The sequence below is a fragment of the Apis florea genome, unplaced genomic scaffold, assembly GCF_048593485.1.
Source record: "Apis florea isolate Af1SG1 unplaced genomic scaffold, ASM4859348v1 contig_3391_pilon, whole genome shotgun sequence".
NCBI classification, from domain to species: Eukaryota; Metazoa; Arthropoda; class Insecta; order Hymenoptera; family Apidae; genus Apis; species Apis florea.
In genome coordinates, this window is record NW_028256754.1 from 2,971,055 (window position 1) to 2,984,560 (window position 13,506).

The 13,506-nt window shown below is 24.2% G+C and overlaps 1 protein-coding gene and 2 long non-coding RNA genes across 6 annotated transcripts; 1 reads left to right on the forward strand and 2 right to left on the reverse strand.

Annotated features, from left to right (window-relative positions):
* The first annotated feature begins 3,078 nt into the window (after positions 1-3,078).
* Positions 3,079-12,817, forward strand: dysf (neuronal PAS domain protein dysfusion). 4 transcript variants are annotated; one of them, XM_003698058.4, is made up of 9 exons: positions 3,079-3,234; positions 3,724-3,905; positions 9,422-9,483; positions 9,575-9,664; positions 9,849-10,025; positions 10,225-10,409; positions 10,486-10,592; positions 10,771-10,924; positions 11,148-12,817. In XM_003698058.4, the coding sequence occupies exons 1-9, from the start codon at positions 3,224-3,226 to the stop codon at positions 12,070-12,072; spliced, it is 1,893 nt and encodes a 630-aa protein (XP_003698106.1). In that variant the 5' UTR covers positions 3,079-3,223; the 3' UTR covers positions 12,073-12,817. The 4 variants fall into 4 exon arrangements, with proteins under 4 accessions (XP_003698106.1, XP_086768678.1, XP_012348330.1 ...); XM_086912552.1 differs by having other exon boundaries at positions 3,082-3,234; positions 9,575-9,693; XM_012492876.3 differs by having other exon boundaries at positions 3,082-3,234; positions 3,729-3,905.
* LOC147656967 (uncharacterized) lies at positions 6,842-12,033 on the reverse strand. Its single transcript, XR_015293405.1, has 3 exons — positions 11,221-12,033; positions 10,759-10,938; positions 6,842-7,888 (listed from the first exon to the last, which is right to left on the reverse strand). It is a non-coding gene; the product is annotated as an uncharacterized LOC147656967 (long non-coding RNA).
* Positions 8,798-10,393, reverse strand: LOC147656968 (uncharacterized). The gene is made up of 2 exons (XR_015293406.1): positions 9,401-10,393; positions 8,798-9,020 (listed from the first exon to the last, which is right to left on the reverse strand). It is a non-coding gene; the product is annotated as an uncharacterized LOC147656968 (long non-coding RNA).
* Positions 12,818-13,506: the final 689 nt, after the last annotated feature.

The window sequence follows — 13,506 nt, forward strand, 5'->3', positions numbered from 1 at the left end:
GATACTTTCAAAATTATAGATAATTAATTTTTCAAAATCGATAAGAATTTTGACAAAATTAAAAAATTAAAAAATTAATTTTATTTGTATTTAATTTATTAATACTTGATTTAGTTTTGCATTCATAACTTAAAGAAATTTTATCAAATTGTTTAAAAATAATTTTATTTTAGTTTAGCATTATTTAAACGAAAGTTACTAAAAAAGTAATCTCTTTTATACAATTTATATTAAAAAAAAAATTTGCAATAATTATTGAATCTTTAGTTAAATTTTAAAATATATATTGATGTATCATTTCAAGAAATTTTTATTTTTTAATGAAATATGGTAAATATGGTATATTTAATAAGAAATAATATTTATATTATAGATGAAGTTCAAAATACAATTGCTATACAATATACAAAAACTGCTATCCAATAATATCCAATACTTTGGTAACTCTTTGGAAATTAAATTATGAAATTATGGTAGAATATCTAATTTATCCTTAGTTTAATCTTATCGAATATTTAATATTAGTATATATTTTATACATAAAATTAATTAAAAGTTAAGATAAATTCATTTTATATTTAGATCTTTGATTATTGCAAATATGATAAAAAAGACTGGAGAAACAATTAAACTTAGAATGCAAATAAAATAGAAGAAATTAATTGCTATAGTTGCAGCTATTAGAATTTATAAACAACTATTTACTTCATATGACAATAGGATGTTTTTCATAAAATATTTTTATAAATAGCTGATGCAATTATATGAAAATAGGTTTACATTAAGTTTTGATATTCATAAATTTATCAATAATTTATGCATACATATATGAGGACATCTCCTTCATATAATTTTGTCGAAAATGTAATTATTTGAAATATGAAAATGTACAAGGTGCTTTCTTAAATTTTCTTAATTAATTAGATAATGAAATTATAATAATGATTATTAATACAATTTCTAAGCTCATCGATTTTTTATTTTATTGACGGTCAAGATAGCTATAATTTTAACAAATGTACATGTAAACATATATATATAAACATCATTTAAAATTTTATTAAGAAATTATGATAAAAATACAAAATACAAAGAGAATAAATCAATAATATTTAAATTTATTTATTTATGCATTTATTTGAAATACAAGAAAAATATATTAAAATAAAATAATTGTTGATTGTTGAAAATATAATAAGTTTATATAATAAATTGATAAATTAATCATGTATTCAATGAAATCTGAAATATATTTAATTTTTGATCGCTTTTAATTATGTATTCAATGAAATCTGAAATATATTCAATTTTTGATCGCTCTTAATTTTGTATTATAAAGAACAATGGATATTTTAAAATGGAATATTAATTTTGGAAATATTACAATATTATGAAAAATAGAAACAGCTGACATAAAATTATTATGAGAAGTAGATTATCATGAGAAATAAATTAAATATAAATATTGACTAAACAAATCCATTATTATTCTCTTTGTACTTCTATCATAATTTTTTAATAAAATTTCAAATGATTTATATTTATAATATTTTTCTTTTATTTAAATTTATAAAATATATTGATAAAATTTGGAAATTAAAACTTGGGATAACTTATATATTATTCTTTTGAATAAATTACAGATACTTTTGCTTTTAATATGACAAATAAAAAATAAAAAATTGAATCGTCTGTAATTTAAAAAATGGATAAAATATGTTTATGGATTTTGAATTATTTTTGATTTAAAAATTTCTTGTTCTGGTATTTTATTTTGAATATAATTTTAAATTCAAAAGAAATCACCGTCGAATGAACCAATTAATATGAATGTGTTGCTCAAAATAATTAAGGGATCATATTTTTGAATTGTAGAATAAAATAAATACATAAACTCATTTGTTATTAAAATTAATAAAATGCTATTCCAATTATTTCGAGCAGTTTTGTGCGAATTATGATTATGAAATAAAATAAAAAAGTAAAATGTATTACTTCAATTTATATGTAGTAAATTAGTTTTCATCAATAGACAAAGATAAATGTCAACAAATCTTTATACAAAAATCGAAAGATAAGTAATAATTTAAGATAGGTAAAATTATTCAATATTATTAGAATAAAAATAATTTCAAGTAAATATTAATATTCTATAAAAAAAGGAAGAAAAATTCATTCGATCAATAGTTTATTATAATGTAATCATTAATAGTTGACACAAAGCTGCCTCTGATGCCAATAATCTTGTAAAACAATATTTTAAACAGGAAATAGACACTTTAAAAAAAAATGTATAATAAAATAATGAATATATCTTAGAAAAAAATACACGGTAATTTTTTTCAATTAATGAAATAATTAAAAAATAATTGAAGAAAATAATATATATATATCTTCATTTTTTTCTTCCTAGAAATTCAATAATATTTTTTATTTGATATTCTATTCCTAAATTTCATGTTTCAATGTCACTCAAATTATCCAAAGTTATCTGAAATTCTCTCCAGATACATAAAAAAAAAAAAAAAAAAAAAAAAATACAAATCACATTTTTTAATGACTTACAGATTGTTATTATATCGTTCAAAATATAAACTTCGCTTCGAAAAATCTCAATCTCAACCTCACCCGAACACTATGGTACCCCTGGAGCACGCTTGGAGCAATACCGAAAAGTTCTTAAGGCGGGACTTTGCGCAAATGATTCGGACAAAACCGCATGTACAGGAAACGCAACCAGTAGCTGGTGGTGGTGGCGAGGATGGCGATGATGGCGGTGGTAGAGGAACACGACTGCCCGATCGTGACCGTGGTAGCAGCACGGGGTAAAGGTGCGAGCGAGCGAAAAAGTGGCGAAAGGGAATAAACGAGTGAGATAAATCGACGAGTGGGAGCGACTAAGGAATATAAACAGTGAAACAGGGAAGAGATTATCGTACCTGTCGTAAGTGAGAGAAGGACAGTTATACTCGAGGTGGACGGAAAGGGAGGTAAAGGTGGGTGGCGGTGGTGGTGGTGGTGGCGGCAAAGGAGAAAAAGGGGGGCTGCGGAGGTGAGAAGGTAGGAGAACCAGCCTCCGCCAGTATCCACGTGTTCAGTGTAGTAGCGCGTTATGACCCGGATGTTAGATCGTAGCTGCAGTTTTGCGAGAACCTGCCGACCCGGATGTCTCGTTCGTCGTCTACAAGTGATCCGCTACTAATGTCCTCCTGGTCACCGAAATATGTTCAATCGGTAAGTAATGTTCGGTCACGTGATCGACATGTCAAATGATATGTTTAACACGTCGCATACATCACTTATCTCTAGAGCATTGACCGTCAATCATGATTTCTACCCCTTTCGTTAAGCGCCTCCGATAGTGGCGTTCGCCACATCGTGGATCATTGGTTCGAATTTTGACAATTTACTTTTTACCGATTGACGCGATACATTATTCTTTTTTTGAATGGTAATTTAATTGTAATTTATTTTGGATAATAATATGGATTAGACTATATAATAAAGAAAAGAAAATTCGGAAATAAATTTAGTAAAAATTCATAGAAATTAATAATATAAGTTTTTAAAAAAGTTTAAAATACCTATATGTATGCTAGATTTGTTATCTATACGAATCGTTTAAAAATAGTAAAAATGTATATACAACGCGCGTCAATTTCGCAAGTAAATTCAGTCGTCCGCGAAGTATAGCGTATCAGTAACATCCGTGTGTGCTTGAAGGATAGATGCGAGCAAATCAACGAAAGGTGCCAGCAAACTTCGAAGGGACCTGATAAATGCCGAAATTGCCAACTTACGTGATTTACTGCCATTACCGCCCTCAACCCGTCAGAGACTTTCTCAACTACAGCTTATGGCCTTGGTCTGCGTATTTCTTCGAAAAGCCAATTACTTTCAACAAGGTAAGCATTAATAGGTAAACCTAATTAAAACCGCTCTATAAATTTGGAAATCAAGATTTTTAGATATTATGTGTTAATATTATTATAATATTCATAGTAATATCTTATTGGCGCATTTATTTCTTCTTATCGAGTTGATTATGATTGTGTTATTATGAATATTCAATTTATAAAAACGATAGTATTTATATAGATAGATATATAGATTATTATATAGATGGATGTTCTGTTGTATTCAAGCGATCTTTTAAACAGTGCTTGGCAACCGCCATTTTTGATTCCGGAAAACTCTACCGCGAAAACAAGTACAGCTGACTTATCTTAATATAATTGATATAATAATTATATGATAAAATTTATAATGAGTATTTATAAGTTGTTTCTGTTATTTTAAATAATTTTAATTTAGTTTTGAACGAATGAAAACAGAATTATCTATATTAATAAATTATATTTTGCTTTCAGAAATTTATAATTCGTTCAATTATTATTTTCTTAAAAAGATTTTTTATTGTTATAAGAAAGTTGTAAAATATCATTAGATGTAAAAAGAAATCTATCTACCATAGAGTAATTGGTTTGTTTAATTTAATAATTTGTTGAATACACGCGACATGAGCCAGAGGATCGGTGCATGGTTCATTTTATTATCGCAAGATGTTTTACATTTTCAGTGCTTCTCTTGAAAAACTAAAATCAAATATTTAACTAGTTTTTAGTGATATCTTACGACATTTTATACTTGAACATAGTTGAAAGTAAAGTTAATATATTAACTTCAAGTACCAGCGTTATTAATTTAAAATCAATGATTAATCATTAATATATTTAGCTAAATTACTAATATTTTTAAATAATTTTATATTTATATAGATTTGCAAAGCAATATCATCATTATTAATTTAAAATAATTGTAAATAAATGAATATTCAGAAATATTTTTAAAAATATATATTGTTAATATATCAAATATCGATAATAAATTTGAATCGATTCAATAGTACATAGAATTGAATATAAAATTCTTGAAATACAATTTGCATCTAATTAAGTAAAATACATGAAAAACTCAAATGTTTACAAAAGAATTCTTTATGTTTGAAATTTAATGGTTATTTTTTTCATATGCAATTTAAGGATATTCATAATAAAATGATTGATGTTGTATTTTAGATCCATAATAGATTAAATTTCAAATGTTACAGTACATTATATAAAATTTCATTGAGAATTTTCTATTTTTTAATTTATTAAATTAAAGATCAATGTTATATTGAAAATGATCTTGCATATCTCAATTATATTAATAATTGTTAAACATAATAAATATTATTATTTACTTTTTAAATTGTTAGAAATCATGAATACTTGAAACATAGATTATAGCGTATAATTAATAAGAAGAAATTGCTATTTTTTATAATTAAGTAAATTAAATTAAATCATAAAACATAATGAAGAAATAGTATGATAGATAGTAATCTTTGTCAAATTGAAAAATAATTTTCACAATACTGTTATGACAGAGTTGAAGATATGATCTTATAAATATTTAAATTAACATTTGAAATATTTTTTTATAATGCACAATATGAAGTTAAAAAAATATTTATTTTTTATAATTGCTATAATAAATTTAAATTGATAATGATCCTTTGTTATTTTAAAAATATAATATTATATTTGATAATTGAAATTTTAAAAATTTTCTTATTAGAAGAGAAAAATTCAAAATATTAAGTAGAAATTCCTATTATAACAAATACAATATTTTTTTATTATTATTTTTATTATTATGCGATGAAATTAAATTGGAATTTGAAGGATATATTAAATAAAATCAATTTCTTTAGTTAAAACATGTAATTTTTTTAAAATTTTAAAAAATTCGAATATTTCGTTATATATAATGTAAATGAGATATAAATAAAAAAACTTAACAGACAACAATAAAAAATTATGAATGCTTTTGTGTATACTTCTTGTACAGTGAACGCTATGCCTTTGTTTCATGGCGAGACGGTCGTCGTTTTAATTTTTACATTCTCCATCTTCCAGTAGACCTGTACGTCACCGCAAAAACCAATATCAAAATATAGTATAATAACTGTATTAGTTATTTCAAGGTGATAGATAATTATAATGACTAAGTATTTTATATAATTGTATTTTGAAAATTTAAAAATCTATTTTCGACTATTTCTTGAAAATTACATTAATAATGTATTATGTTATAAAAATATTTTTTATAACTATGAAATATTTTATATAATATATGATATTTCGTTCAAGAGATTACAAATATGTATCATAAGAAAATAAATATTATGAATATTGTATCTTATCTCTTGAAGTTCTTATTATTTATATTTACGTGAAACTAATTATTTCAAATAATTTTTGCGTTTTTATATATCTATAATTTATGTTATATTTGACCATTTATTTTATCAAATCTATATCTAATATGAAATCATAACTATATATTTAAAAATCAATTGATATTTGCTATTTATTTTAAATTTAATTTTGAAATAATAAATTATATTTATTTAATAGGATAATAGAAATTGATTTTATAGTATATCTATTATAAGTTAATGTTTATAAATTTTAAAGCAATAAATTGTTAATAATAGATATTAAATTATAATCATGATGTTCATGAAATTATAAACATATAATTTATAAATTTTGCAAATCCTAGTGTGAATTATCTAAATAAATCGTTGCGTCTCCATAATTTCGCAGTTATATCACTTTTTCATTACTTTTAAGAAATCTCTTTATAATAATTAGTTTTCAAAACAGAAAACTAAAAAGACATTAATCTTATTAATTTGTAAAAACTAAATCTAAATTGTCATAAAAAGTTCTTGAAACTCTCTATTATTTATCCATCTCATGTGATTGTTCTCAAATTATACAAATTCTTGTATATAATAGAATTATTTATTTTTCACATACAAAAATTCCTTCGTATCTTTTAATTTTTAGTTTGCCAATATAATTATTCAAATATTGTACAAAATTTTCTCTAACAGACACATCATTCTAATTTGTCGAAGCACAAGTATTTAAATTATAAATTCTAATCAACTATTCCTCAAATAAAAAAGCATTAATATTAACCAGAAATTTTTCAGATATTTTAGCAAATGATTCAATCGATGTGATCAAATCAATACAATATAATAATAGAAAATTCTTATACAAAATATTAAAATATATTCCTTATATTTTTAATTTTTAAGATTTTGATCAATATTTTAATAAAATATCATCCAATAATTAATAAACAAAATCACCAATTATTCAATACTGGATCAAAGCATAAAAATTTAAAATTTAAGATAATCCAAATTCCAATTAATTTATTAATCAAATATTCATATCGAAATATTTTTCAAGAATTATATTAACCAAAACTTTTTTTAAATATTTTGTGAAACAATTCAATTGATGTTCGAATGGAATACAAAATAATCTCTCTTAAGGGAAGTCCGTGCAACTTTCAGTTCGGATATGGATCAAATTCTCTCAGTAATAAGAATCGGCCGTTTGACAAGAATATTAAACGGTCGTTCGAGAATCAAAAACTTCGGGCATCTCCGTTGTGCAAGCGTAGAGAGTAATATATAGGTAAAAGGTAGGGAGGTAGGTAAGGCAAGAAGGTAAGATCGGCGTACATTCAAACTCAGCGGAGTCTAAGCGCGAGTTCCGGGTGATCCGCTGACCTGTCGGCCTTTGCAACAACACTCTCACGCTCCTGTAACCCATACTCCCTCTGTATCGTCTCTCCGCTCTCCGTCGTTCTTTCTTTCTCTCCTACATACTCATTGTTTCACAGTATTCGATACTATAGTCCCGTGTAGAGCCGTTTGTAAACGTAGCCGTGGCTGCATTAGCATACGCTTCTTTCCCTCTCTTCTATCTTGCTACTTTTTTCTTTCCCCTGGATCCAATGTTGGAAAACGCGCACACTAAACAAATTTTCCGCCAAATTATTACTTTTTTCCAGATCGAATTATTTCTTGATTGATTATATTCGTTCTTCATAATGATTTTTTTATTTTTTTTATTTAAATAAAAATTTTGATATAAGAGTATATTCAAGAAAATATTCAGATCAGTTGTTGGAAGAGTTATATAAGTTATATGTTAATAAATTAATAAAAAAATCATTATAAAATCTTTCATTTTTTATGCTTTTTAATAGTATAAAATTCTCCTTTTTTTAAATTAAAACTATTGATACATTTAAGTGATTATAATTAACTTTGACCTGTTCTTTTGAATCGTTGATTTATATTTTTGAGTTTATTATTGTCTTATTGATATAATATCTTAATGATTGGATATATAGATTTGGTTCAATTTTCTTTCTTATTCTCCTAAATAAGATATAGTCGATTGTATACTTTTGTATAGTTATCTAGTTAGAATTATGTTTAACTTCCGGCTGAATCATGTTTCTTTATCTTTCAGTCATATTAATAAAAATTTTATTAGGTTTAGATTTGATAATGATAATTTTATGGCAATATTTATATATTTTTATAAATATTTGTATTTATTCAATCTTTAGAAAAAATAAATCACGAGATATTGCATAAATTATAATTAATGTATTACATCAAAACTTTTTTCAATTTTATTTAATATTTAATATTTATAATTTATAAATATCAAATATATAATAATATATTAATTAATAAACATTGAATAATATATTAAATAAACTATATTAAATGTGAATAAACTCTTTTTACTTTTATAATATCTTAATTATTTTTTAAAATCTTGTAATCTTTAAAAATTATACTTAGTATAAATGTTATAAAAATATATAATTAAAAGAAATGATATTTTTATAATACTATTAAAACGGATAATTTTAATTACTTTTTATTTTTTTATTTTTTTTTTTTACAATAAATATTATCGAAGTTTTATCACTTTATTTATATTTATTATTTTTCTATTTGTTCTTTGTTCGTCCAAGATGTTGTCTATAAAACAGTTTTATTATTATTGAGATATAAAGGACCTTATCTAGAATAGTATTAAGTTAAAATGTTCATGAATAATAAAACCAACGTTGTTGATAAGATCCTAGAAATAAAATGCGACATTAGTTTTATAACATCATAATAATTTTATGTTATCACAAGATTTAAATTTTATAACGTATTATACAAGAGCCATAAATCACATTAGCTAATAATTTTTGATCATGTTACATATAATTTTAATTTAATTAAAAATATTAATTAACAATATATTTATATATTTATTGTTAACTAATATTTTTAGTTTTACCTCAATTATTATCAAATGATTCAATGAGTCGATATTAAAATTAATTATAAAAATTAGTATATTTTAGTGAAAGAAAATTTATTTTCTTTATTAAATTAATTTCTTGAAATATTGATATGAAAATTAAAAATATATAGTATTTAAATGTTTGATAATTTATTAAATTAACATACCGATCTTATTCTTTGTTTCAGCCTTGAAAAACTGTCCGTCCGACTCTTCGAATATCCCGACCCCTAACATTGGATTTTCAAAAGTAATATTGTTTATCATGATATCGCATTGTATTTTTGACCGTTAGTTGCTACGGTACAAATGTTGGCCATACAATGCATGCAATTTTTCAGGCCATGTCCGGATTTATAATGATGATGACCCAGCAAGGAAAACTGTTGTATATATCGGAAAATGCGGCGGAATATCTTGGACACTCTATGGTAAAGTAATTGCAGACACAACAATTATGGTAATCGATTATATTAAAAAATAATTGAAATAAATAAAAAAAATTATTTTTAAGTATTTTACTATTTGTAATAAAAATATATTAATTATACTATAGCTTATCAAAGGAATTATATAAATTTAATTCGATATCCTATATTGTAAAATGTATTTTAGGAGGATTTGCTTATCCACGGGGATAGTGTTTACGACGTAATAGACAAACAAGATCACATGGTTGTACAAAATCAATTATCTAGAAATAGTCCTATTCCAAGCGATAGAAGATTGTTTCTTTGCCGGATCAACGTATCCAGGAATTCACGGAGGCAACTTCGTTTCGGCGATCAAAAGGTATATATTTAATTAGAATAGTAAAATAGTTATTTATATTTAATAAAATTTCAATATTTTGGTCGATGTTGAATAAAAAATTCTTGATCTATCTTCAGTTATAGTTTTTAGTCTAGCAATTATTCTAAATTTTTGTTTTTTCGCTGATATCCATTTCATATTGTTTTTGCGTTTAGTTTTATCGCTATTTTTTTTATAGGTGGTTTTAGTTGAAGGCCATTTTTTACCTTTCGTTCCGGTTTGTAATCGAAATGAGTTTGTTTTCCTTGCTTCATGTACACCCGTTGTTTTGCCAGAAACGAGAGAAAGTATCGTGCAGGGCGCAACAAATATTTTCACCACCATTCATTCTATGGATATGAAATATCTTCATATCGATAAAACGTAATTTATTTTATTGTTTGATAAAAAATTTCACCAAGTTTGGAATTTGAAAATTAAAATCTTATTTTACTTATAGGGCTGAAAGCCATTTGGAATATACCCGTAATGAATTAGTAAATATGTCATGGTATAATTTGTTACATTGGGATTCGATACGAACAGCATATTGCAAACATCAAACTGGTATGTAAAATAATTTAAAATAGTTAAATTTATAAGTTTAATTGAAAATAAGTATAAATGTTGTTCTTATTTAAGCATAAAAAATGAAATAGGATGAAAATGAAATACTAATCTGAAAATTAAATGAAATTTTAATACTTAAAATATTTAAAAGCTTTGATATTACCTATGGTTTTAGTTATTCAATCTGATCAAGAACGCTCTGCAACTGCATTGTTGAGACTGCAAAATCGTTCGGGACGATGGTTTTGGGTACACTGTGTTTTACAAGTTAAAGATACTTCCGAAGAATGTCAACATCCTATCATTGTGTGTACGAATCAAGTTTTGAGGTGCGTTTCCATATCTATAATTTTAAATATTTTTATTTTTAAATATTAACTTTTTTATTTAACAGAATTTTAAAATTCATTTAAAATTTAATTACTTACTTTAATTATTTTATGAATTAAATAATATATGTTACAATTATAATTACAACATATATAATACAATAAATATCAATAATTATAAATAAAATAAAAATAATAAAATAATAAATAATATAAATTATAGTGACAGAGAAGCGGAAGTAATGCGTTCAAGTTCCTGGCTGTACCAGTATTCATCTCAAACTAAATTTACTTACACCATCTGCTCCGGGAATCAAAACCGCGGTGTGCCATATGCTACCGGGAGCCAAAGTAATCAGCAGCAAGATTACACTCGTTCCTTATCCCACGCACATAACAACGACACGCAACACTCTCCTGATATACGAAATTCCGAACAAGATTTGCACAATTCATCGAAACCACAATTAAAGGATTATGCAACAAGAAATCCACGAGAAGATGCAGAACCAGTTGATATGTCGATAAGCAGTAGCGAACATGAGAATAGAAACATACATGTGAATGTACAACATAGCCATTATGCACTTGGTCAATTTACAGATAGGTACAAAACACACCATAAAAATTCATTAAATTTGAGCGGTTATCGTGCAAAATTCATTCAATGTCACAGTCAATATAATGTGGATACATTGTCGCCTAAGTATTACATTACAGATTTAGATAAAGAGTATTGTTGTAACGATAGAAATAACAGTCATAAAAGACTTTCGGGTAAGACATTGTCAACGTCCACAGCGACAGGATCGACAACTGATCCTTCTGAGTTATCTATGGAACATTGGAACTCGAGTCCAGTTTGGTCAGATACTCTGCAAAGGGTACCAGATGTTGTTCATCAAGAACTTAGTCCATATGTAGCTACACCAACTACACCGGTTGACACTCCGGATTCCGAATTACATGCAGAAACGCCAATTTTTAATTTTGATTGGGCGGCAGAACAGCATGTGCCCAATTTAAAGATCACGTTTCGTAGTTCGAATCAGGGGCTTAGGAAAGTTCAAGATGTTCAACCAATCACGTTACAGTTACCACGGAAAAAGAGCCAGTCAATGAATGATTCTAAAGACTTTCCTAAATAAGACTGTGCACTTGTTCAATTGGTGCTCTACAGTTAGATAGACAAATATTTTTTTCTCTTTAAGTAGGTATATCTTTGTAAGTTTGAGAGTTCGAGTCTGTAAGTAGAATGAAAGTTTGTATAAAGCAGTTGAAGAATAAATTAAAAAAGAAGCTATGAAGAATTTTTAAAGAAAAATTCAATTTTTAATTGGTGACAGTTGATCTATCAAATTACGTTTTTAATATAAAAATAATAAGAGATTTAAAGATTGGTATTATAAAATTGGTATTGATTTTTTTTCAATCATTTTTTAAATCATTCAAAATAAAAATTGAAAGTTGGTGCAATAAAAATATATACTTTCATAATTTTTGTTAAAAGTTATTTTTATCGGATTAAAATCTATCAGTATTAAATAAAATTTTGCTAGCAGAGATATAAAATATTAGAATAATTAAAAATAAGTGGTAAATATGAAATTTTTGCAATATGTGTAATAAATATGGATTGCAAGAGTACAACAATAATTATTTTAACAGTTAACTAATGTCTAAAGATTTGTAAGAAAAATTTTTAAAAAATTGAAATGTTGAAATATTGCTTTTTAGAAATTTTGTATATGTAACATTTTTGAATGGACATTTCAATGTAGTAGCATTGTTAATATTTTGGCAAAGTATTTAATAATTGATAATGTTATTTACATAAGTTTTAGTTCAAGTAAAAAAAAAATGTCCATTAATAAAAAATATTTTCAATGTTAATTGAAGTTAGTGAATCATAACCAATATTCTTCTCCATATCTTTGATATTAATGTTATCTATATAATAAATTTTTAATTTAAATAGAAAAAAATATATTTATATGTATATATGTATATGTATATGTATATATGTATATATATATACATATATATATATGAATAACTTTTTAAATATATTTTTTTCTAATTATATATATATATATATATATTTTCTATTTAAATTATATATATATATATATATTTTCTATTTAAATTATATATATATTAATTATTGATATTTGAATAAAAAATCTTTTTATATATATTTTTTTTATATAATTATCAATATTATATTTTCATACAATATTTATTTATAATCCTATAAATTGAATCCTATAATAATAATAATTTTTTTATAATAATAAATAATTTTGTCCTCTAATTAATTTAATAATTTTATAATAAGTTTTATAATAGAGATTTTATATTAAATTTATTGCAATTAATTTATATAAATATTTTTATCTTCATACATTCATATATAAATTGGTGGGGAGATTTTTTACTTTCTTTGACGCTCTAATAGATGTCGCTGTAGTTGCTTTTAATTTCGATGCCGTTCTCAAATGCATTCAAATATTTCATTTTAAAAATAGTATATTTGAATTATAACTGAAATATATATTTCATTATAATATATCATTTTTTTT

Bases quoted from the DNA above. Each gene is read 5' to 3' on its own strand.
- dysf (XM_003698058.4), top strand. The intron at 10,026-10,224 runs GTATATATTTAA...TTTTTTTTATAG, and splicing joins TTCGTTTCGGCGATCAAAAG to GTGGTTTTAGTTGAAGGCCA. The intron at 10,410-10,485 runs GTAATTTATTTT...TTTTACTTATAG, and splicing joins TATCTTCATATCGATAAAAC to GGCTGAAAGCCATTTGGAAT.